This window comes from Brachyistius frenatus, unplaced genomic scaffold (genome assembly GCF_029030835.1).
Source record: "Brachyistius frenatus isolate BFR_SWC_R1_liver_20210118 unplaced genomic scaffold, ASM2903083v1 Contig_10, whole genome shotgun sequence".
NCBI lineage: Eukaryota > Metazoa > Chordata > Actinopteri > Embiotocidae > Brachyistius > Brachyistius frenatus.
The window spans coordinates 2,035,687-2,062,306 of record NW_027210609.1 but is presented as its reverse complement, the minus strand read 5'-3'; the positions used below and the strand labels follow the sequence as shown (position 1 = coordinate 2,062,306).

The 26,620-nt window shown below is 37.6% G+C and overlaps 2 protein-coding genes across 4 annotated transcripts; both read left to right on the top strand.

Annotated features, from left to right (window-relative positions):
* The first annotated feature begins 3,496 nt into the window (after nt 1-3,496).
* znf362a (zinc finger protein 362a) lies at nt 3,497-17,261 on the top strand. 3 transcript variants are annotated; one of them, XM_069690844.1, is made up of 9 exons: nt 3,497-3,794; nt 7,643-7,706; nt 8,542-8,743; nt 9,463-9,588; nt 12,811-13,138; nt 13,917-14,141; nt 14,468-14,546; nt 14,684-14,842; nt 14,936-17,261. In XM_069690844.1, exons 2-9 carry the CDS (start codon nt 7,644-7,646, stop codon nt 15,053-15,055), a joined length of 1,302 nt encoding a protein of 433 aa, XP_069546945.1. In that variant the 5' UTR covers nt 3,497-3,794; nt 7,643; the 3' UTR covers nt 15,056-17,261. The 3 variants fall into 3 exon arrangements, with proteins under 3 accessions (XP_069546945.1, XP_069546944.1, XP_069546943.1); XM_069690843.1 differs by having other exon boundaries at nt 8,536-8,743; XM_069690842.1 differs by having other exon boundaries at nt 8,503-8,743.
* Nucleotides 17,262-18,335: 1,074 nt separating this feature from the next.
* On the top strand, nt 18,336-22,693 carry LOC138616499 (alpha-1,3-galactosyltransferase 2-like). Its single transcript, XM_069690846.1, has 6 exons — nt 18,336-18,426; nt 19,587-19,670; nt 19,790-19,879; nt 20,206-20,301; nt 20,520-20,657; nt 21,829-22,693. The coding sequence occupies exons 2-6, from the start codon at nt 19,666-19,668 to the stop codon at nt 22,511-22,513; spliced, it is 1,014 nt and encodes a 337-aa protein (XP_069546947.1). The 5' UTR covers nt 18,336-18,426; nt 19,587-19,665; the 3' UTR covers nt 22,514-22,693.
* Nucleotides 22,694-26,620: the final 3,927 nt, after the last annotated feature.

Here is a 26,620-nt window from a genome sequence, read left to right as displayed (position 1 = left end):
TCATCCGCTTTCTTCGCCTCCTCCTTTGCTCCACCCTCACGGGGATAATGTCCCTCCCCCTCCCCCCGGCTCCCTCCCTCCCCCCACACACACTCCTCTGTGCTCCCTGCACCTGGCCTGTGGAGGTGAGAGGACATGCGAGTCTCGGAAGGCGTGGCACTGTTTGCACAGGCAAGAAAACCAGTCCGACAACCAACAAGTAGTGAGAGATGCAAAGTTACACTTGTGCATGTGTAAAGAGAAACCCTGTTGATATTAGTGAAGGACATAGAAGATGTTTAATTTTCAGTGGGAGTGTCCCAACAATTCTGTGTTACACCCAACTCATGCAAATTCACGTTATTTCAAAGGATTCCGTGAAAATACACACACGTCCACACATTGTCTTATAAAGCAGGATTAGACTGTAGCTCACATATCTGTGAAGGAGCTGATGCCGCAGTATATTCTGTTTACAAGTTTAATATCAAGTACAGAAAAATAGATTCATGATTTAAAAATGCTCCGTTTGAACTTGTTTGCGTTTATGAATCACAAATGACCGTGTATTGCTTTAGTTATTGACGAGATGTTCCTTTTTAACCAACAGAATAGACTTTCACTGCATATTCATTATCTACAAGGCTTTCCGGGGGAAACGGCCTTAATACCTCTGTTCTCTGGTTACGTCTAAATACAGTAATTGTGATTTTAGCTCACAGGATAGTTTACTGTAACTTTAGTTGTGCCTCATATTCGAAATGGGCTAAGAGAACCTGTTTTTTAATTTGCCTTGTAGATGGATTGAGTTGTGAAAGATGTTACTTTTTTGTTGTTGTTGTTGTTAAACTTCCAATCTCATCTTTTAAGCCAACATGGACCGGAAGTCCTGATGGTGCTCAGAAAAATTTACTTTTCATTCTCATTTCTGAGGGCCATCAGGACTTCTGGTCCATGTTGGCTTAAAAGATGAGATTGGAAGTTTATAACATTTTCAAAAAGTCAAAAATGTAACTATTTATTGAACTTTAAAGCCAATATTTACGAGAAGTCCTTGAGGTGACCAGAAAAATAGGAAGCTGAATATTTGCCGTTCCTAGAGAAATTTGACCTGCTCAGTAAGATCATGTATGATCGAAAACTCTTTTTATGCATGTAGCTCTGTGTTTAAATAGTCCTTGTCTACATCTTTATTATACTTTTCTATTTGTACTCATACACGGACCTCCTGGAAAAAAAAGATTCAAATCTCAATGAAACATACCTGTTTAATTAAGTGTTAACTGCAGTTTTCATGTGTTTAAACGCCACCCAGTGAAGCTTTGTTAAAAACAGGAATGTCAGAAACATGTCCTGCGTGTTCTATTGATTAGAAAAAAGTCAACAAACCACACTTTTGTTATATGTTTTATTGCCTTTTTCTCTGCTATAATGCTGCTGGAAGAAGCAATATACCGCATGCCGGTTGTGATTTGTCTCTGGATTTCTAAAAACAATATTGTCCCAGGGTTTTGGAGGTTTCAACAACTGCTTCATCAGACCTTGTTTAAGCACATAAGAAGCTGAGAAATTAATTTCTTGAAATTACGTAAAATGATTGGAAACATTGTAATTGTGTCTAAATAGCAGTGTATTTAAAGTTTTTGTACATTTATCAGTTTACTTTTCCTTCACAAGGTTTGAAATATCTCATAAATAGTATTTTTTAAGCCAAATGTAAACTGATCACATTTACTTTCAGCCCAAGTAATGGCCATCTGCAGTCTGACAGAGTACTGCTTTCCATGTGTGCCCTTCCTCTCTAATTACACTGCTTATAAGACTTTCTCCAATGAAAAATACCCGTTTCTTGTGTATCTTTGCATACTGAATGTGAATATGTTTTCTCTGTCACCCATAGTTTTTAGGTGAGAGTGCACTCACATGGACATAAAAATGCAGTACCTAGGAAAGTGAAGCCCCTCCATGTTGGCAGACTACTGCTGGACTCTAAAGATGGATGCTCCTGAGGACAAATATAGGTGAAAATTACACACTTGGACATTTGAAAAGCAAGTTCTTACATATCTTAAGAGTAATAACTTATTTATGAATAAGTAACACACTCTTTCACAAAAAATGCCAGATAAATAAATCCTAATGACAGATTAGATATGAGATGGAGTCCTGCAGAGGTTTGCATTTTATGTGAGCATTTATTTGAATGTGTGTGTGTGTGTGTGTGTGTGTGCGTGCGCGCGCGTGTGTGTGTGCCAACACCACGTATTCTAATAACAATGCAGGAAAGAAACCAGCAGTGCAGACATTAGCTGACATCTGTTAATGAATTTTGTTAGAATCACTTGAAACAATCAATTGACTTCAGAGTTCAGTTATTTTAGTGCAATAAAATTAGTCCTTAAGTCAATTTGGATGACAACAGGTCCACTATTTTGCTGATGGTGACACTTACCACGATGGAAACTGAATGGTCGGTTAAACACAGTTGCTCGTTTATTAGGTTCACCAATGCTGTCTAATATAATAGTCCTGCAATAAATCCTACCTCCATTAAACTTAGTTTTTGTTAAAACATGTTAAAGGGGGATTCAACTCTGTGGTTATGGAGGCTATAATTTATGCTACTGTTGAATTTTACTGCACTAACCTTTCAACATTCAGCTTTCAATGTTTTTTTTACAAAAAGAGATAAAAAAAAAAAAAAAAAAGCCTGCAATCATTGTGCGCAGTAGTATGCACAAATAATTGTCCTTGCAGAAGACAGGAAAAAGGTAAGAAACTACTTTTTACAAAATCAACCATACCACAGCTACGACTCTGGTATCTTAAAATGATTTACACTATTTTAACTGTGAGGATTTGTGTTTTCAAATGATGAACCGTTTATCAAATTTGAACTTACTTTCATTGATATCAGTGTGGATTATTGTATACTATTTACATACAGTAGAATAATTTAAAATCACAGACAATAACCTCCAAAACAACCATCAAGTTGAATTGATGCCAAGTAAATTTGTAATTGAGTGTATCAACCAATTATTAAACATTTTTATACAAATGAGTATAACAAATATTAGAGTAGGCTATACCATGTCAGTGCTACTTTTTGAGTATCTCGTGTTTTCAGCTGTGATGAGGCAACATGTTATGGCCATCAGCTGAAGCTCTCTGGGTCTGAGCTGTGGCAGCAGTGCCATCTCCTGCTGAGCTAAGCACAGAGCATATTAGCAGTCAAGCTGCTGCTGAGAGGATTACACTTCATATTTACTGCACATGACTGTGATGATGATGTGGGACAGACAGGCAGCTTTTATACAGACCGTGAAGATGTCACCTGCATGCAACAATCCCCACTATAACACACTTAATGTTTAAACTCTCTCTCTCTCTCTCTCTTCTCTGGTGGAAAAAAATAAAACACGTTTTATATGCGTGTTCATTTCAGAGTATAATCAGGGATGATGCATGTAAGAGAAAGTGAGCCTCACGTGCAATAATATAGTACTACCCCAGCAGTCACTGTGCGGTACTGCCCTTATTAAAATATGAACTTGCCATGCATACGCACGGATTTATCTAACGCTACAGCGCGCGCCACAACATCTGCAAGAAAAATAAGCTGCGTTCAAATTAGAAGCCAGAAAATGGGTTAAACATCATTTTTTCCAGCGCAGTGTTTTTACACCGAAAAACTGCTCGCCTGCAGCACCCAGAAGTGAACAGCAGGCGACCCGGAAGGTTTGAAGTCCGACTGAGAGCGAGCGAAAAGAGGAGTAATCCTTTATAAAATATTTCTCCCATCGCTGGTTCAGGTATGTTGGCGACTCGATGCAAATTCTCTGCTTCATTTTTTCCTCTTTTCTCCCTCACAGCTGCTCTGTGCCGCTCCGACGCCGTTTCTATTCAAGTCATGCAAAAGTTAGAATTAAAAAAAAGAGCATCTGCAACGCATACATGATAAAGAATGATTTATTTTCGGCTGCCGAGCGACTAAAAGCTTTTCATAACGCGCGTGTATCCTCATCGACGTTTGGATTTACGGCTCGCGAGCTGCAGAGCATTCACCAAAGGCATGATGATTGTTGTAGGAAGTGTCAGGGTTTTTTTTTTTTTTTTTTTTTTTTTTTCTCTCCCCCTCTAGCCGGGCTATTCAAACCTGCATATCAAAGTAAACAATCATTCGTACGCTTAATGCAAATATGCCACATGCAGGCGCGTCGCAACGGCGTTTAATAACATCCGGAGAATCTGCTTATAATATTCGGATCTGCAGAATATGGCGTCCGGTGCTTATAAAAATAAGACAGGGCTGCCATTTTTGTTTTCCTTTTGTCTGAAAATTTTTTAATAAACTGTCTGAGAATGTGGGAGAGGCGGCGGACAGACCGAGGCGCTGCGCAGGATCGTTTTTGTGTGCAGGAAATGCTCTTATTTAAAGCTGCCCAGGTTAACATTTACACATCAGCCTCTGTCTCGTTTTGTTTCTAAATAGAGGAATAATTCAGCACAGCAGGTCCAAAATAAGAAAAGTTAACCCCAACTTTAGTTTCAGCGATGAGTTGTCTTTTATTTCAAAGGCGATCTCAGAGCAATGACGTGTTTTGAAGCTGAAATAATGAGATTTAAAAATATTTTTCTGCCTGTGATGGACTGGATCTGCACACCGCTGTCACAGTACCTGACCCAGACTAACTACTAACCATCTGTAGGATTATTATAGCATCTAACACGTCACAGAAATCGATCAATCTACTTAAGTAATGATAGCAATTATTTTCTAATTAATAGGTCTTTTTAACCCCACTCTTTTAAAATGCACCTTTACAAAGGTTTTAAAGGTTGTAACAAGTTGTTTTTTTTATTCATGAATGATTGACTGATTATTTATATATTGACTTTGATAAGACTATTATCCTTTCTGTTTTGTAAGATAAGGCTATATTTATAATATTTGCTCATATAAATTGTAGTAGTTTATTTTCGAATACTCGTGGATTTTCTTGTTCAAAAAAAGTCATAAAGCGTCTATTTACACATTCAAAAGTTAACCTGTACGTTAAGAAATTGTTAACATATAGGTAAATGAGGGTTTATCCTTGAAGTCTGCAGTTGTACATTATTACAAATTATTGTTCTGTTAGGTCAGTCTAACCAGTCAAATATATATCACACTACCTGACAACTCAGTAGTTATTATTTTGAATGGCATGTAGCCGATATAGTTGGTTACTCAGTTAGGTGTCCAGCCAAGTCAGCCCATATTTGCCAGAAAAGAACAAATCAGCATCCATTACTTTTGAAATACAACAAACAGAAATGGCCTTTTTTAAGAACAGTCTTTCATAATCACATCCTCAGAAATGACAGGGGTTTATTTAAGTGTTATGTCTTTATTGATTAACTGAAAATAAAGCCATTAGTCACAACTCTAAACCATTTAAAAGGGACAGCTTATTGTAAAGAACTCTTACTTGCCAGTGAGTTTCAGTTTAATTACTTTGTAATGAATAAAACTTTTGTAAAAAAAAAAGGGAACAAAACTTAGTTTGATCAACTGATTAAAGTTTTGAGCGGTAGAGCTAAAAATGTTACCAAAGTAATCCTGAACGACAGGAAACCGGATAACTTTTTATTATCACTTAATGTTTTCCTTTTCTTCTTTTTCTCAAAACATTCTCTGGTTCCACCTTCTTAATGTGACAATTTGATGCTCTTCAATGGCAAAATGAACATTTCTGGGGTTTAGACTGTAGGAAATTATAATTTTAACTATTTTATGACATTTTATGGACTTCGCAATTATTTCATTAATCGACAAAATGATTGCATATTAATTGATCATGGAAATAATTGCCATTTGCTGCTCTGAAAAGTAGTGTGAAGCAATCTTTGTGCCAGATGCTGAGCTCCTCTCTAAAGCACCTGCATCAGTCTTTTTCATACCTCCTGGAAATAATTATAACCCAAAGAACTTCTTGTGAAAGCTCAGCTGCTTTTTGTGTTCAAAATATAAAACACCATTCTGGTGAAAGTGGTACAAGCGGACCTTAAGTCAGTCAGACAGTGCGATCCTGCTCTACAGGTTGCAAACGTTAACTTGCTGACTGGCAGTTTGCTGTATGGTCTGAAGAGAACACACATCAAACACAGCAGCAAAAAGGAACTGTGAGTCGTATCAAGTACCTCGCTGCCACATGACTTCTCAGTGTCATTTCAGAAAGTGCCACAACGATGTCCAGCAGCAGTGAAACTTTCCCGAGCCTGCTCTCTCTCTCTCTCTCTCTCTCTCTCTCTCTCTCTCTCTCTCTCTCTCTCTCTCTCTCTCTCTCTCTCTCTCTCTCGGCACAAAGCCTTCAGGAAGTGAAACTGAGCCCCACTGGCATCATTAGAGAAATATTTTGTGGGGTGTACTGTACGCTCGTACCCCTGGACGTATCCATTTTGTTTCTCTTGGCTTGCAGATGTGGACTCTGTTATGCCTCTGCTAAGCCAAACAGACTTAGGAATGGTGAAGTGTGCCAAAGCATGCAATGCAACATTTTTTTTAAAGAACTTCATACAGGGTTGAAAAGAGAAGTTGTGGAAAGAAAGGCCTTCAGATCACAACTTGAAAGCAGCTCTCGCTCTCTGCCTTAAAAATAGGAATGTTTCTGTCCATCAAACAGTCTGTGGAAAAGCATTGTTCTTATTTTCGAGCCTATGCAAATCAGATAGTCTCCTTTAAAAGAGTATTTCATGGTCTCATTGTGCCATCACAGTCAGAGATGAGAGGTAAATATATAAAAATAACTACTGTGTCACTTACATGTGAGTGCAGGCTGGGATTTCTGTGCATCCTCTTCAGTAAAATTGTTCCATATAGTTTTTAGTTGGATAACAGACCTTTCAGCTCCTGATAATGGATACGTTATTTATGTCTTTCTTCACTCTGCGGAGTGGCTGCAAAGTTTTCCACCCGACTCTGAAGCAGTTGAGGGCCACTTATATCGAGGAGGAGACAGAGAACAGCAGATTAGGATCAGAGCCACATCACTTTTACCATTTCTGTTTTCTCTGATAAAATGTTTTGAAGAGTTCCGTAACTGGCTTTTGTAATCACGTGAGGGCCTATCTCTGCAGGCAGCATGCCCATCATGCAAACTTGTGGTTGAAAATCCTAAGAAAAAGCTACCGGACTTGACATCACATTTCTTGCCGACTTCACTCACCGTGGCTGTTCAGAAACATGCTCCCAGGACATGAAATCTCCCAAGCAGAAACACTAATACAGAATGCCTTTGAAAATACACTATCACAAGGCTGAAAAATTAGCTCTTATTATCACATCAAACAGTCAGCTGCTGTCTGGGTGCAGAGGTACTGACACAACCGCTGTTTTCTACACTAACAGCAGACCCACACATAAACATACAGGGCACAGTTTTGAGGAATATCTTACAACAATGGTTCTTAACCTCGGATAAACTAGATTCAGTCAGGGAAAAAAAAAAAACTGTGATTAACAGAGTTACACTTATTAAATTACAACTATGTACTTAAGAAAACATAAGTGGGACATTTAAAAGAAAACACTCATCTATATGTGCTTACTAATTGTATTGATTAGCATTTCGCCGATAGAGAAGCTGCCTTCATCCTGTGTGCTGTGTGTTTATTTCAGAATGGCTGAACCCCGCTTTAACAATCCATATTTTTGGCCTCCACCTCCTGCCATGCAGGGCCAGGTGAGTGATTCTGGTATTCACACTTGTTTTTCCACACAAACACCAGACTGTGAAATTATGTGATTGTACATTTTCTTATAATATTTTAACTTTTTTTTTTTTTTTTTTTTTAAGATGATTTTAAATAAATCGTAATCCAAAGCACTAGTTTGACTATTCAAGAAATAATCGTATTTGCTTTCTTGCTGTGGGTAACATGAGAAGATATCTGGCTGCTAAATATGAGGCCAGAGCCAGCAGCTTTTTTATATTTGGACAGAGCCTGTCTTGTTTTTTCCCCTTTTTTTTTTTTCCAGCGTTTATGCTAAGCTAATAGCTAACCATCTGCTACCCTTGGCTACATAGATAGCGTCCAGATAGAAGAGTGGATATCAATCATTTCTTCTGAATCTTCATCTGGAAAAAGTGAAAGTGTATTTCTCAAAATGATACTGGTTCCCATCCTGGAAGTCTGGCAGGATCATCAGATGATTCATTTCTTTCAATGATTTTTCTCTAAAACTGAGGCCTCTAAAACCTTAGCATAATGGAAATACAGGACCCTTTCACCTTTCTAAAAATTCTTAAAATAACACAAATCTGAGAAAGAAAAAACAAAAGATGGACTCACAGGCAGATGTCTTTTCAAGTCAAAAGGCAGGAAGCCTGTGTAAATACAATCATCGGCTTATTAAGGGAAGTTTTGGCTACAATGTCGTGTATCAGCCATTAGAGGGAAACGTTGCCTCATAAACTGACACTGACTCAACTGATGATGGCTGTTCTCTTGTCACAAATGTTGTTTCCTGGCGGTCAGCTGGATAACCTAGTCTTGATCAATAACATCAAGGAGCAGCTGATGGCGGAGAAGATCCGACCGCCACATCTGCCCACTGCCTCAGCCCCTTCCCAACAGCCCCTACTGGCTTCCCACAGCCAGACGGAAGGCGGCCAGCACGGCATGTCCAAAGCCCTGCAGATGCCTGTTCTCCACGGCCACAGCCCCTCTCAGCCTGATATCGCCCTGCACGCCCGTCCCGCCTCCAGCTCAGTCACAGGTACTTTAACTCTGTCCGCTCGCCAGCTTCCTCAGCAAACACTGTGTTTGTTAGGGTTGTTGTTACAGCTGGGAAAAGCTTTGAGGTCACCAATAAAAAGCACGAGATGCTTTGTGTAAATATTGGTCCATACAGGAAAGCTTTGTCTATAAATTTGAGATAAGGAATTGTGAATGGTACCGTCAAACACTTCTGCTAATTAAAAAGATGTGCAGGGTAAAGGATCCATTGTACCATGTGCAGTCAACATTATGAAGAAGCAGTATTAAAATGGTCATTCAGGAAATTTCCACTGCACGGTCTGTATCAACTGTTTGTGTGTGTGTGTGTGTGTGTGTGTGTGTGTGTGTGTGTGTGTGTGTGTGTGTGTGTGTGTGTGTGTGTGTGTGTGTGTGTGTGTGTGTGTGTGTGTGTGTGTGTGTGTGTGTGTGTGTGTGTGTGTGTGTGTGTGTGTGTGTGTGATCATTTGTGACATTTGATTATTGTGCTGGTTATTATTTTTATTGTTTTTTTTAGTCTTTATTGGTGAAACAATGACCAAATTGTCTAAATTGGTACCAGCTATCTGTAATCTTTCCCCTTATTATATTGCTTTAAGATCATCTTGACACAATATATAAAATAAATAAATAGATTTTGTCTTAGTATCATAAGATGTAAATTTGTGTGTTGTGCACACTTGTATTTTAATGTAATTTTTTTTTTTCCATTTTTACCAGGTCGTATTCTGGGAGATGTAAACTTAAATCTGGATGATAAGGCAGCTATAAAAGCCAGAGGATTATGGGAAGACTGGCATCTGCGTCAACTCATAGATCATCCTTCCAGGACAAATCACGTCTCAGGTAACCATGCAGCTCTCAGCTGGCTGTCGTGGAAGCAAAGATTGTCAAAGTCTGCAGGTTTTGAGTTTCATTCATTTTTAGGGACTACAGGATTTGGACATGAGGTGCACACTGTATGTCTAGAGATAGAATATACACTAGAATTACTCATCCCCTTTGCTCTGTCATTATCTTAGCTGTGTTTTAAGATTTATGTGGCGACAGCCACACAATCACTTACTGTGTCCAGTTTAAGCTGCACCCGTGCTTTAGTCTGAACCTGGTGTCTGTGTCCTGCAGCCTTTAACTGAGGTTTAAGGTCACAGAGTTTTGTTTAATGACATTTTATTAGAGGTCTGATCATTTTAATAATTTCAGAAATGTCATAGGTGTCACTATTTTTGATGAAAAAAAGGTTAAGGTTTAATCTGAATTTTTGAATCACCACATGTCTGTGCCGTGTGTGCAAGGAGGGACTGTGGTCAGTTTGTCCTGTGTGTGTTTTTTAGAGCCATTCCCAGAGCAGTTTTAATGTAAGATATTTGACAGCTTATTTATACTGCGGGAGAGCTTAACAGAAACAATGTGCTCTGATATCATCTACATTCGATTGAAATATGTAAAATGATAAGACTTAATGGTGCAGGTAGACAGGCCTGAGTCCAAATTTAATTTCAGAAAGGAAAAAAATTAAGGGAGGCAATTTGTTAAAATTATACCATATCATCAGGTCAAATATAACTAGCTCTGTGCATGCACAATCACTCCTCAGGATATCATTCATGTCTATTGACTCGTGCATAAATATATGGGAATGTGAACAGTAGTAGAAAATATGGCTGGGCAATACATGGATATTATATCGTATCATGAGATGAGACTAGAAATACTCTTTTTGGATATTATAATATGGTGATATGGCATTACTTTTGTCTTTTCCTGGTTTTAAAGGCTGTATTACAGTAAGGTGAGGTAATTTTCTGAACTCCTACCTGTTCTGTTATTTTATTTCACCCACTTGGTCATTATATACACATTACTGATGATTGTTTATCAAAAATGCAAGCACTGAAAGTCATCCCGACAATATCCCTGTATTTTCGATAGAGATATTTCGTTAGAAATATCGTGTTGTGAGATTTTGTCCATATCGCCTGGCGCTTGTGGAAATGTTGCAGACCACAGTAACCATGGTAACAGCATAGCAACACAGACAAACCGATAACACTGATGATTCCTCCAGCTCAGAGCACGCTTGAATCCGTTCCTGCAGTTTGGGCACCATTTGGAGTGGCCAATTTATTGGGTTTTTGTTATAAAAGTGCTTGTTTGTCCAGCATTTGTTTAGCTGACGGATGCTGATACGGATGCTGACTCCACAGCTAAACTGCTGTTAAACTGGAGGGCTGAACCGCCCTGTGCATGTGTGTCAGCATCATTTGAGCATCATCATGTTTTTTATTTATTTGATTGTGTTACTTCTGACGAAGAATCAGTAACTCCGTTTCTGGTGTCGTAGAGAGAAAATACACGTTTAAAGAGAAAAAAGTTAAACTTCAGAAAGAGTGAGCTTTAGAGGAGTGTAGGAGATTTCTGCAGAAAACAGCAATCAGATTCAGTCTAAACCACAGGTGCAGTTTCATCTGCAGCTTCTGAGGACACAGCAGGAAGGTGATAGTGTGACTTTGACAGCAGGTTTGATGGTGAGCTGTCTTTTTAAATCGAATTTGTGATACAGTTGCCCTTGTCATATTAACTGACTTTATAGTTCTCTCAGTTACTGACATATCAAAGTCTGATGTCCCGTTAGCTATTAGGGCAATGCCTTTTTTGCAGCCATAATTTAAGATAATATAAGATAATCCTTTATTAGTCCCGCAGTGGGGAAATTTACAGGATTACAGCAGCATAGTGGATAGTGCAAAGAAGAGACAGAGTAAAATAACAATATATCAAAAGTATCATAAATAAGCAGTACAGTAAAGAATATTGACGAGGAAAAAGTACAATCTACAATAACTAAAATATAACTAACTAAAGACTAAAAAAATATAATATATACAGACATAATAATTGTAATATTGCACAGTGTATTTATATTGCACAGATTTTGTTTTTGAAGTGGTGTATCATCACATTTATGTCACTTCACAGTTTAACTCCTTTACTATGAATCTGTCTTGTAGCAGGATATGCAACGTATCTGGTTCCAGATCTCTGAGTTGTTGAGGAGTTTGATGAATGCAATGGCAATTTGATCTAATTTTCAGGTTTACGTGTAAATTGGTCATCTCAAAAGCTACAACATTTGACACTTTCTAATAAATTCATCCACAAGCTGACTTTTAATTGGAAAATAATTTCTTCCTTTTATTCCATTCCAGAGGTGATCAAAGCGATGCACTGAACTAAATTTCCTGAGCACCACTTCCTACTGCAGATATCGACTAATTTTATCATAAAACAAAATGGCTAAATTACAACAACACCTGGTTCAAAACCAAAGAATACATTTACATCTCTTGCTAGATGTGGCGCCACTAGGTGGCTGAATGGCCATCTCTGATTGCTCTTCAGGAATTGAATGGTTTGCTTGACCTGTCACATTCAGCGTTGTCACTTAACACTATAAACTTAATAATAAAAAAAACTCCTGGCCGTTCCAAAATTCGACTCATATCACTTTGTAAAATTATCGACCGAGTAGTCAGAATTGGACTGTCTCAAGGTAACGTTAGCATTATGCTATGTTCACCCCTGCGTGGCTTTAACAGGGAAATAAAATTTCTAAAATAATCAAACAATTAAGCTAATTATTTAGCTTAATCATTGTGATGTGTGTTCAAAACCTGTTGTTTGTAATAATATTAAAGGAAATGACAACATTTTGGACTTCGGCCACTAGTGTTTGGCAGCTCGGCACCTAGATACCATCAGTGGTACACGTACCGCACTTTGGAAATCACTGATCTACACAGTTACGTATAAATGCATCCTTCTATCATACGTTTCAAATCTGTCTGATCCCCTCAAGAGGCAATATTCATGATATAAGGACCTCTAATTTAGGAAATATATACAAATAAATACAGCATTATCCTCTCTGTGATGTTATTTTTTATCCTTTTAGGATTAATATCAGTTTTTTTTCTTTTCTTCTGTATTTTAATGGTAATTTAAGTCCCCCCCCCCAGTGATAATTTATTGCAATCATGTCCTTGTCTTCACTTTTGCACCCATCAGGTGTGGCGCTCGCATCGAGAACAGGCAACCTCAACACCTCAGAGATCATAACCCCCACCACGCCCACATCAAGCAGCCACAGCCGGCTGGGTGGAGCCCCCACCCCTCACCTCATCTCAGGGTTAGCCGGGTGCCACGGGATGGAGCATGGGAAAAACAACGGGGGACTTGTGGGACTTCTCGGTCCTCCGCCAAAGCAGGAACGAGGGCGTAAGAAGATCAAGGCGGAGAATGGGTCGTCTCTTTTGGTGATGCCCTACCCGATTCTAGCCTCGGGCAACGACCAGTCCTGTGTCACCATTACTACAAAACAAGGAAAAACCTACAGGTAAGAAAAGTCATTTTTTTATTCAACTACTCTTATTTCGCTCTCATTTCTTCATGATCAATTGTGTTGCTAACCAGTTTCGTTCATATAAAGGTAACCAAGGTGGCTTTAACTCATCTTCAGATGTAGGAGTTCAGTAGATACAGATGGTTTCAAATCTCCCTCTGTATTTCTAAAAATGAGGAAATACAGTGATTAAATCTACAGAAAAGAATTAAATAGATCTAAATACGCAGCTGTAACATATAGAACAGAATTGGTAACAGAGCACTACTGGAACATAACATTTGTGAAGATATAAATTAAATACTTAATGCGAAGCATCAAATAATAAAGAATAAAATACAGTGGGGCCAAAGGCATCCTGTCGGATATATAGTCCTTGTCAATACTGCTTATGGACATGCATCTTCATTATGGCCTACTTTCGTGTTTGATATAGTGACTTAGTTAGTGACCAAATCATACCATTGTCATACTATTACCATGAAATCAGTGTAATTCAGTGTAAAGTGTAATTATTATTGAATTGTGGCATTTTACTGTATTTTCTGTGTTTCAAAAAAAAAAAAAAAAAAAAAAATTGCAATAGAGAACAGATGTGCAGACAGGAAGAAATTGTGTTTAAAAATTGAGGGCCACATTTGATATTTTTCAATAATGCTCCTGGAAAATGCTGTATAGGCACCGTGTGTGCTTGTGTACGTGTGTCCATCCACTCGTCCCTCCGTGCAGCTTCTTAATGTATGACCCCTGTTTCACCGTTTCGTTCATACAGGTGTAAAGTCTGTCCGCTGACGTTCTTCTCCAAGTCTGACATGCAGATTCATTCCAAAACGCACACAGAGGCGAAGGCTCACAAGTGTCCTCACTGCACTAAGACCTTTGCCAACGCATCCTACCTGGCGCAGCACCTTCGCATACACCTGGGCATCAAACCTTACCGCTGTTCCTACTGTGAGAAATGTTTTCGCCAGCTCTCCCACCTGCAGCAGCATACCAGGTCTGACCTTTGAAACAGTTGTAATGTGTAAACAGATTTAACTTGTAGCAGTAGAGGCTGTTTTTCTTTTCTGGTCAGTAGCTCCCTTTGTACTTTTCAGCACTCCTGATTTACTTTTTCCGTGACAAGATCAATATTCTGTTAAAAAAAAAAAAAAAAGGAGCAACAAACCTCCAGCGTGTTTAGTCATCAAACTGTAAATTTAAAGACGATCCGATCAATTTTAGATTTTATTGTCCTGAGAATTGTGTGCAAGAAAATTATTTCAGTCTACTCCTCTTGTCTTTTAGCTTCCTGTCTGACATGTTTCACCTCTCTTGTTTCAGAATCCACACAGGCGATCGGCCATATAAGTGTGCTCACCCAGGATGTGAAAAAGCTTTCACTCAACTTTCTAATTTGCAGGTAAACATGAATGTTTCTCTCCTCTGCCTGTTTCACCGCACGGTCCTACACTGCTCGGATTTATGACAGAATATGAACCAACACGTTCTGCAATGCTACCCGAAGATAACTCGGTGTGTTTTCTTTTCCTGCTGAAGTCTCACCAGAGGCAGCACAACAAAGACAAGCCCTTCAAATGCTCCAATTGTTACCGTGCCTATTCAGACTCTGCCTCGCTGCAGATCCATATGTCTGCACACGCCATCAAAAACGCCAAAGCCTACTGCTGCAGCATGTGCGGCCGGGCGTACACCTCAGTAAGTTGGAAATCCAAGTGGAGTTACAGTTTTTAAAACTGGATTAACTGCAGCAATGATATCTAAATGTATTTTTCCTCTTCTTCTTTCCAGGAGACGTATCTTATGAAGCACATGTCAAAACACACAATGGTGGAACATGTGGTGTCCCATCACTCCCCTCAGCACAGGACAGAGTCTCCCACCATCCCTATACGGATCTCCCTCATCTGAACTTCTGTCCTGTCTCCTGCCCTCCCATCAGAGACGTTTCCTGTGATGACGCCGCTCTGGTCCTCTGATGGACCATAACCCATAAACGGTTTCCAAAAATGTGCCAGATTGCCAGTATTTTGTGAAGAGGTGCTCTTTTAATGAGTATATCCTCCTTTCCTTTCTCGCTGACCAGATAGTATTATCGGGGACATCCAAAGATGATTTCTCAGCACTTTCAGGCCTGAAAACGACAGGCCTAAAATTTCTTTTTCTATGTGACGTCACAGGAAAAAAATATTGCTCCAGGCAGCTACATGGAAAATCTTTTTAAACTTTTTGTGTTTCATGGATTACTTTGTTTTTTATCCTATACTTTTTTTGTTCAAGTCTTTGCAAAAAAATATATTTGCATCAGTAATAGTCTTCCATTAGCTGGGTGGCCAAGTTAACATAAAGGGGAATGCTTATATAATGTGTGTTCATGTATATTGTGCCACTTTCCATGTCAATGTTTGCCAAGTTTCATCAATCACATGGCCATAACGTGCACATTGATACTGTTTCAACATTTGTATTGCAGTTATTTTAAACCTGTTGCCCAACCTCACCGTGACCAGGATGAGTGTCCCATAATCACACGGATGTGTTAATTTTGCAGTGTTGGAAAAATATGCTCATGGCAATCCTTCATTTCTCAGTTTAATTGGGTGAAGTTTTAAAAGTGCAGAATTAGGAGCACTGGTATAAAGTATTTCACAAAAGAAAAAAAAAACACTAAATAAACCACTGAAAAACTGCATTTAATCTTTGACACAATGAATGTGAGAGCTTCTGCATTCAATAACTCGCTACAAGTGAATCAAAAGTGTTTTTCTAAAATTCAGTTAAAACTGAAAATATGGTTTATATTCATTTATCTTGCCAAATTTATATTTATGATCATGTTTTTGTGTGTGTTAATATTACAACAAATGCTGCACTTGCAGTATTTTGCATTTAATTTAATTTGGTGTGCAAATAAACAAATGACTTGCAAAACTGGTCTGCTGCTGCCACACAGACAGACATGTTACTTTCTAGGAGAACACTTAACAATGAGCTTCCTCTTTTGGGTTCCCACCTGTAATATGTGATGGCAGTGTCAACCTTATTTGAATATTACATTTTTTCCATTGATTTATGAATTAATTCTTTGCCATTTTATATGCATTTAAGCCTTAACTTTGTTACAATTCAATGGTTCATTCTGTTGTTCACTTTACATTTGCCTTTTATGTCATAGCATGATGTAAACTGTAAATATATTATATTAACTGTCAACCCATTTTATAATAAATAGTTATATAATTATGGGTTTCTTATTAGTTTTCTTATCTGTAAATGAACAAATCAATCCCTGTATGCAAATAATCTGAAACTCTGTCACACACTAGATGACTCTGAAATTTCAGACATTGTTTTGATGCATTTTTGACAAAGCGGGATTCTTCAACAGGCTTAAATTATTAAGATAATTATGAAATTATGAATCATTAATGGTAATTATTAATGATTTAATGGTGCCACAGGCTGTCATTTCAACCTACCTACCCACAGGGTGTGTTTATCAGAAAATGTAATTCAAAACTGTGGACTCATCTTGCTTCTCACCTTTATGTCGACTACTGAGAGAAACAAGGATAATGTTTCCATTCCCATCAGTAAAGAACGAGACGGATTTAGTGATAAAGGGAAGCGTGTGTGCCATCAGACAGACTGGCATTTGCATGCAGCCATCCATAAGTGAGAGATAAAATGTGGTGTCCTTTTGATTAAAGTTAAACAGGAAGGTGTCAGACTATACACAGCATTTTTATGTAAACAGACTAAATAAAGAGCTTACTATAACTATCAAAAGTAAAAAATACTCATTGAAAAATAGGATGTTTGACGTTGTTAATACTGATAAATCAATCTGTAAACATCATTTTACTGTTGTAGTTTGTTCAGGTGTTGCTAGTTTTAACTACTTTATAAACAGTTAGAGTGTTTCATCCCTTTACTGCTGTGGTGTCCAACCTAGAGGTCAGGACCTTCTAAAAGGTCACAAGATAAATGTATGTGTTCTTGAAATGATTCATGAGAGAAGAAAGATGAAAACTAAATTTGAAAAACCTTTGCATTCATTGTCAGGTTTTCTCTGAATATTTTTTTTCCTCTTTTTTGAAATAAAAAGTATCATGTCTTTGGGCTTCCACCAGTCATACTAATTAAACCATGTGAGAGGTTTAAAGGGGAATTGTATTTTGGTGGAGCTCGGAAACAAGTCACTGACATCAGAAATGTGATAAGATGTTCTGACTGCACACTTCATTTGGAAGGTCACAAACCAGAAATGTTTAATCTTTAACAGCACTATTCTATAAGTTTATGTAAAATCTTAATCTAAAAGTAGCTTTAATTATGGCTGTTAAACATATGGAGCACAAAGTACAATATGTCCTCTGAAATATACTTAAGTATTAAGTAGCATAAAGACTACCTCAAAAGTAATTGTGTTTTCCAACATTTTTAGCCACTGGAGTTGTTTCTGACCACCTAGTCAAGTCAAGTTTCAGTTGTCATTTTATCTCCAAACTCACTTTGGTACAGACTCACTGTAAGAACAGGTAAAAATATGGATGCGTAACAAAAAAGGTGTGTTTACGTCCATCTATATCAAACGGTGGGCCTGGAAATTTGGCTCGTGCACATGAGTGTGGTTTCACAAGGATGGAAACATGTTTCTGTCTGCGTGCGTACGTAGTTTCAGTCGTCAGGGGTGTTTAATGTATCTTGCACCTCTGACATTGCTGACATTAAATCACACTGTTTTGTAAATGTAGTGACTGTGTGTAAATCAATTGATGGTAGTTTTCATTTTTTTTGTACCTTCTAAACTGAAGTTAGTCAGTAAACTAATTTGACTTTATTTTTTTAAAAAGCTAACTTAAAATGCTATTTTCCTTTTTAATTGTTGTCTTTTCTGACCCTTACAACATGCACTTGAAGAGCAGTTTCAACACAGACGAAAGAAACTAAGGGTATCTGAGAGCACACAGGCAGCAGCCATCAGTGTGATGATATCTGCGTTTCCTCTATCGCCCCTTGTCGAGCAGCCAGACCAATGCAAGGGAAACTGAAACGAATGTATGAGAAACCATGGGTGCTTTACCTTTAAACTGAGCCACAGAGAGGAGCCACTCCCTTTTTTTTTAAGGATCTTTTCAACCTGAGGACAGGGCGGGTCCACAGTTTGACCGACCGAGCTTATGGAAGAACCTTACCCAAAATGTAGTTGCAATCATTGAATCTGACGAGGCTATATTTTAGAGGAGTTATTGGAATTTACAGGTGACAGAAACTGAAAGGTGAGTTATCTGTACATTTTATCTCATTTTTAAGACTTTGTACAGTTTGTTCAATAACGTATGTTGGTATGAAACTAAATCAGTTTGATTTTAGTGGGATGTGTCAAATAACACCAACACAGGATAAACTACAATTTCTAATTTGAACAACAATGAATCTATTTGGTGAGGTGTAATTGACAACGTTACAAGGAATTTATGAAACTACTGATATTATTTTGACAAACATGGATTAGGGTATTTGTCTGACTCTTGGTTCCTACATGTTTTGCTTGCTTACACTTGTGTCTTTTTCTCATTTAATCAATGACACATGATCTCAGAGTATGTTAACTAACCTGATCTCTCTGGTAACTCCACCAGAGAATCAAAAGACAGTTGAAACATTAGACCTAACTTGAGCCTCCATGCGATACGACAAACAAACCAGTTTGGCTGTGGGCAGCGGTGGAAAGTAGGTTAACCAAGTGCATCTACATAACGTGCCTACATAATAAACAATGTTGAGGTCTTTGTAGTTGAGTATTTCTCTTTAATGCAACTTTAGATATTCCACTCTTCTACATTTTAGAGGAAAATATTGTTGGCACGTCCTACTCCACTGCAGCTTTAGTTAGCCTACTTTTAATATAAAAAGCTTTTTTTATATGTATATATTTAAAATACAAGACATTGTCAAAGTTAAATATGTGGTTTCCAGCCTGTTTTTGGCTTTTCCTGTCATACAAAAAGCAGTGTGTAGTTGGGGTCACACTTAAGATGCCAATCAGCTATTAATAGCCACACCAAACAGAGATTTTTTTACATACATATATATATGCAAATCAACTAAACCGATATTTAATTGAAAACAGAATGAAACTTGTTGCTGGCATCAAACTCAAAATGAGCTGTATTTTTTGAGAAAACAATATAAATTTCTGTTTCAACATTAGATATTTTGTCTTCTATTTCCAGTTAAATACTGGTCAATTTTGAGATTTGGGGCTATTGTACTTGTCCAAAATACACATTTAGTTGCGTATTTGTAAGACAGCAAATTTAATCAATGACAAATATGAGTGACTGCCCAGTCCTACTTAGGGCTGTGTGAATTTGAAAAAATAACTTCTGTTGAATTGTACTGAAAAAGAGTAAAGCATGTCTTCCTCTTTTCTCAGAATTCCCATTTGATTGGCTACTAACACTCTTGTCATTGCTCATGTTATACTGAAGTTGAACACCAGCTTTTTTCCAACTATGGGGTAACTATACATGTTCATACAAGTACTTTATTGTTTATACTCTTGTGCCAAATGACTTTCTGAGCATGCGCTCAGAAACATTTGCTCATTTGTACTTTGTCTTGACTGTATAACTGCAGAAACATACAAAAGGTGAAGAGCATTTTAAAATGCGTGCTTTGCGTTCCGGCTGTGCTCGGAGCGCTCTACTTCACGTTACCATGTTTGAGGCAAGTAACAAAAGAAATGTGCAATAGATACAATATGTTTACTCTCAGTTTAATGCAATCTGATACAACAGTCCTGCAGTAACTGTTGCTGAATTGACAGTAGGATTAAATGACTAACCCCTTGAACAGCTTCAATAAAAACTGAACATTGTTTAAATTTGGAATTTATTGCAGGACTGTCGAACTAGAACCATCCGCTTCAGCCGGGTGCACATACTAACTGACAACTCAGCATAGATCCATTTATTACCTGAAACGCAAACATTATATCACCATACAATAATGTGATTTTTATTTTTCTAAACTATGACATGTTTTTATATCAGACTTTTAATAGGTCTCTTACCGATGGGAAAATGCCGTTTGGAAAGTGCAAAGATCCTGAGTCTGGACAACAGCGCTGATGCCAGCCTAGACCTTTTGTAAGACCCTTCAGACATGAAGTTTTGGCTTCACAGTCAAAATGCATTTGGTCCTCGGGTTCTCAGTCAGATCCACTCCTCCCTTCTATACCTAGCTCTTACAAATATGGTAACTAATGGCCAAAATGCTAGAGAAGAAGCTTATAACCACCACAGAATGACTTGAAATACTTGCTGAACCACATTCTATGTGTTGAAATGGTTTTCTTCTGTTTCAGGTCCAGACAAGATGTGCAAACATGCACAACTTGGAACGCCCCCATCATCTGGGAGGGAATGTTTGACCCTTACCTGTATGATCAGATGCACAAGCAGAAAGAATCATCTGTTGCCCTCACTGTATTTGCCGTGGGCAGGTTAGTTTTTACATTAATACTGTAACGGTCTGGGTGACATGTTAGGTTAACTATTCAAAAGTGTTCTATCTTGTTGTTGCTGTATTTAGATAAGTTGTGAGACCTGTCAGTCATCCCTGTACCTATGACAGTGAACAGTGTGGGACAGCCGCCTGTGATTGCAATGCTATAACTGTTTCCATAAACTGTTGCCATGCCTTAAATGACAAATTCGCCACTTTTTATGAGTCCAATCTGTATTGAAAGTAAATGTAGCCAATTTAAGCAATACACACAATTTTCTGTGTTTCTGGGAAGCAGCCAAAAAACCTGTTGGTCGTCCAGCACTAGCCAAGCGCCACCATTTGACATGTACAGCAATGTTGTTGGTGGCCAAAAGAACTACAGGTTAATGAACCTGTCTGGCTAGCAGGTAGGGGTCCTTCTCTAGATCCTGCCACAAAACAAAACCTTGTTCTTGAAACTTGTACTACAACTAATTACGTTTCCAACAGCAAAAAATGGCCTCCCAAAATATGAGAAGATGTTATGTATGGGGGATAAACTTTATAGTGTATTAGCTAATGTATTTATTTGAGCCAGACTACATGGCTGAAGAAATGCATCAAAGAGAAAGAATACTACAGATAAACTGGAAAATACAACTAAAACCAACAAGGGCAGAGAGATCAGAGGGCCACTGAATGAAAACTTTTGTCACCAGTTTTGGCCAAAAAGTGGGTGAGACTGGTGATACGTGGCAATGTCGGACAAGCACTTTTTTCAACACGTGGTGTTGTTTGTATTTACATTAGCTGTTAACATTACAGAATATGCTTAATACCAGTATCTTCCCTGATGAATAACCTCTGTCTTTCCTATCTTTTTCTCTGAAAACAGTATCGTCTGGTTGGTTATTGTTTTGTTTTTTTCTTGAGTGGGTGCTGCAAGAGCAGAGACTTGTATGCAATGCATCCTGGTACATGTAGGCATTGCCAGCACGGCTCGGGAACCAGGAGAACTCAGAAAACATTGACAGAAATCTGTTAATGTAGCAGACACTAACAACTTCCTGTATGCTGCTGTAGCGAAAAAATTTCCCATTGGGGATTAATAAAGTAACTACCTAACCTAACCTAACTTTATTGCTTTAATGGTCTACATCTGACTGGTCTTGTGTCCACTACCACAGGTACCTGGACGCTTACCTTGAGGCTTTCCTGAATTCATCAGAAAATCACTTCATGTTGGGTTTGCCTGTGTCATACTACGTGTTTACGGACATGCCAGAGAAGGTGCCGAACATCAAGCTTGGCCCTCGGCGAAACCTGAAAGTGATCAAAGTGGAACGACACTCCAGGTGGCAGGACATCTCTATGATGCGAATGAAGACAATATCGGACATGATAGAGTTGGACATTCGCTACCGCTGCACACACATCTTCTGCTTCGATGTGGATCAGGTGTTTACTGGGAGATTTGGCTCAGAAGCTCTGGGAGACTCGGTTGCTTTGCTTCACGCCCACTACTACCACCTTCCGAAAATGTTATTCACCTATGACCATAACACAAAGTCCAAAGCGTACATGAAAACTGGGGATTTCTACTACCACGCTGCCATCTTTGGAGGCTCGTGGAGAAGCATAAAGGCGTTGGCTGACGCCTGCTACCAAAGCATCATGGAGGATAAACAAAATAATGTGGAGGCTTTGTGGCACGATGAGAGTCATCTAAACAAATATTTCTGGCTTCACAAACCAAGCAGGTTGCTTTCACCAGAGTACTGCTGGGACACCAGTATCGGCTACAGGCGTGACATTCGAGTCACCCGACTACTGTGGGCAGCAAAACATTACGATACACTGCGCACACTCTAGTGTGCTTTGGCGCATGGACGAATCTGCATAATCACCATCTATATTTCATTAATTGCAAAAACCGAAATATTTTGACAAACATGTCATGAACAGCAAAAGTGGTAACATAATGTATTCAGTGTTTCTGTCACTTATGTTGATATATCCGGCCATTCATTATCTATACCCGCTTTATCCTGAACAGGGTCACGGGGGAGGGGGGGGGGGGGGGCTGGAGTCTATCCCGGCTCACTTTGGGCTAAGGCAGGGTACACCCTGGATAGGTTGCCAGTCTATCACAGGGCTGTTTATATATATTGTTATTGTTTATTCATGACCTGAATAACGTTCTAGTTTATTCATTTTTGTGTTGTTTGACTGTCTAAGTTGATGTATATGCATTTTTAAACCCTCGACCGTCTTGCAGTAGTAGATCCAAATGTCATTTAAAGCTTCCCCCTTTTCTGATGAACAATATTGATCGACCCTGAATTAAATTAACAAATCTCTTTTATTTTGACAGGGAATTTTCTATGTTAGTAAAATACTTGATTATGTCCATCTTTCCTCTTGAGGAAGGCAGTTAGCTTTTTCCTCATTTGTAGCCACAGTATTGATATCAAATGCACAATAATATTTTTTTTGGAATTGTTTTAGATTTTCATTTTCTTTTAGCGTTTCAGATGGATAGATATGTCATCCCTAGATTTAAAAAAAAAAAAGTATTAAAATGTGGGCAGTTGACATGCCATAGGAAACCCTGTAGAATCCCATCTCTGCGCTCCTGTTAAGTATTACCGGGTAGAGTGTGCACGGCATGATTGGCATCTTTGTTTTTTATTTAGCTGGCGGGCTTAGAGATAGGACCAACTGCCACATTCATTTTCATTTTCCAGGTTCTTGGGTTTTGAACCCTGTCAAAGCTTGGGTAGCAGAAAATACAACTGTAAATTCATGTAAAAAATGAACTGTAATTATCAGGTTTAAGTTTCACTTGTCTGCATTGAGAAATCTATATTATTTTTCACTTACAATGCAATAATTAATAAACCTTAAGATTCCTGTTTATTTGCAGGTTGCATCTCATACTGCTCATGTACGTTAAAAACGTTTTATGACCTTGTTCTGTTTTTGTATGTATGCATGTATATATATATATACATAGGCAAAGTATATATACATACATATGTATACATACATATATATGTATTCATATACTGGTGAGAACTTTTTAAGAAAATGTTTGGTGCTTGATGCTTCAAGTTACTTGAATGTATGCATGTATGCATGTATTGATGTATTGATGCTTCAAGTAGCAATTTTGACAGGTTCATACATTGTCATGCCTACATTGAATGCCTTTCTACAACAGTGATTGCTGTGCTTGTTTTTGTTTTTAAATTTGAATGATACAAAAAAAGTACATTTGTAAGACTGTTTCAAGGCAAAATACAATATACTGTACTAAAACCACCTTGTTCCAGAGAGGGGTTTTTTTTTAGGGACAGTGCCTTTAAAAAGAACATTCAACTCAATTTATCGATTGTAACAATGACAGTTCTGTTAAAAACAAGCAATTATTAACACTGGTGAGGGTATTCATAACAATCATTAAACTCTGACAATATGTAAAAGACTGGTGAATGCTGCAAGCTTCGATCGAATAAAGGTCAGACCACCATGCAGCACGTGGTTTGATTTCCTTAAAGGACGTTGTTAAGCAAAAGTTCCTTTAGCTTTGTGTAACACATTGTGGTTTGACATCACTGCACTTCAAAGACTCTACAACAGCAACAATTCTCAAGCCATTTATTTAGCTCATGTTTTTCCGATGCTGTCTGAATACTTATGACCATGTGATATTTCAGTTTTTCTTTTTTAATAAATTTGCACAAATTTCTACATTTCTGTTTTTTTCTGTCAACATGGGGTGCTGAGTGTACATTAATGAGAAATAAAATGAACTTTTTTGATTTTAGCAAATGGCTGCAATGAAACAAAGATTGAAAAATTTAAAGGGGTCTGAATACTTTCCGTACCCACTGTATGTTAAAAAAGTTTTATGACCTTGTTCTGTTTTTGTATGTATGTATGCATGTATGTATGTATATATATACATAGGCAAAGATGCTAATCATGCCATGCAAAAATATATACACACATATTTTTATATATATATATACACATATATATATGTATATACATACATACATACATATATATGTATTCATATACTGGTGAGAACTTTTTAAGAAAATGTTTGGTGCTTGATGCTTCAAGTTACTTGAATGTATGCATGTATGCATGTATTGATGTATTGATGCTTCAAGTAGCAATTTTGACAGGTTCATACATTGTCATGCCTACATTGAATGCCTTTCTACAACAGTGATTGCTGTGCTTGTTTTTGTTTTTAAATTTGAATGATACAAAAAAAGTACATTTGTAAGACTGTTTCAAGGCAAAATACAATATACTGTACTAAAACCACCTTGTTCCAGAGAGGTTTTTTTTTTTAGGGACAGTGCCTTTAAAAAGAACATTCAACTCAATTTATCGATTGTAACAATGACAGTTCTGTAAAAACAAGCAATTATTAACACTGGTGAGGGTATTCATAACCATCATTAAACTCTGACAATATGTAAAAGACTGGTGAATGCTGCAAGCTTCGATCGAATAAAGGTCAGACCACCATGCAGCACGTGGTTTGATTTCCTTAAAGGACGTTGTTAAGCAAAAGTTCCTTTAGCTTTGTGCAACACATTGTGGTTTGACATCACTGCACTTCAAAGACTCTACAACAGCAACAATTCTCAAGCCATTTATTTAGCTCATGTTTTTCCGATGCTGTCTGAATACTTATGACCATGTGATATTTCAGTTTTTCTTTTTTAATAAATTTGCACAAATTTCTACATTTCTGTTTTTTTCTGTCTACATGGGGTGCTGAGTGTACATTAATGAGAAATAAAATGAACTTTTTTGATTTTAGCAAATGGCTGCAATGAAACAAAGATTGAAAAATTTAAAGGGGTCTGAATACTTTCCGTACCCACTGTATGTTAAAAAAGTTTTATGACCTTGTTCTGTTTTTGTATGTATGTATGCATGTATGTATGTATATATATATATATATATATATATATATATATATATATATATATATATATATATACATAGGCAAAGATGCTAATCATGCCATGCAAAAATATATACACACATATTTTTATATATATATATACACATATATATATGTATATACATACATACATACATATATATGTATTCATATACTGGTGAGAACTTTTTAAGAAAATGTTTGGTGCTTGATGCTTCAAGTTACTTGAATGTATGCATGTATGCATGTATTGATGTATTGATGCTTCAAGTAGCAATTTTGACAGGTTCATACATTGTCATGCCTACATTGAATGCCTTTCTACAACAGTGATTGCTGTGCTTGTTTTTGTTTTTAAATTTGAATGATACAAAAAAAGTACATTTGTAAGACTGTTTCAAGGCAAAATACAATATACTGTACTAAAACCACCTTGTTCCAGAGAGGGGTTTTTTTTAGGGACAGTGCCTTTAAAAAGAACATTCAACTCAGTTTATCGATTGTAACAATGACAGTTCTGTAAAAACAAGCAATTATTAACACTGGTGAGGGTATTCATAACCATCATTAAACTCTGACAATATGTAAAAGACTGGTGAATGCTGCAAGCTTCGATCGAATAAAGGTCAGACCACCATGCAGTACGTGGTTTGATTTCCTTAAAGGACGTTGTTAAGCAAAAGTTCCTTTAGCTTTGTGCAACACATTGTGGTTTGACATCACTGCACTTCAAAGACTCTACAACAGCAACAATTCTCAAGCCATTTATTTAGCTCTTGTTTTTCCGATGCTGTTTAGTTGAGCATCAATCTCTTAAATGTCTGTTAGCTCAGTTTTCATTAATTTACTCATTCTTTATACAAAATAAAACTGTAACTTTACAATTTGAAATAAAAGGAAAGTGTGAAACTTTAGCTGACAAATAGATGTAGAATCTATTAGATTTACCTGTGAGCAGTCATTCTGATGGGGTTTGGTCGGTTCGTATTAATGTACTACAAACTCAG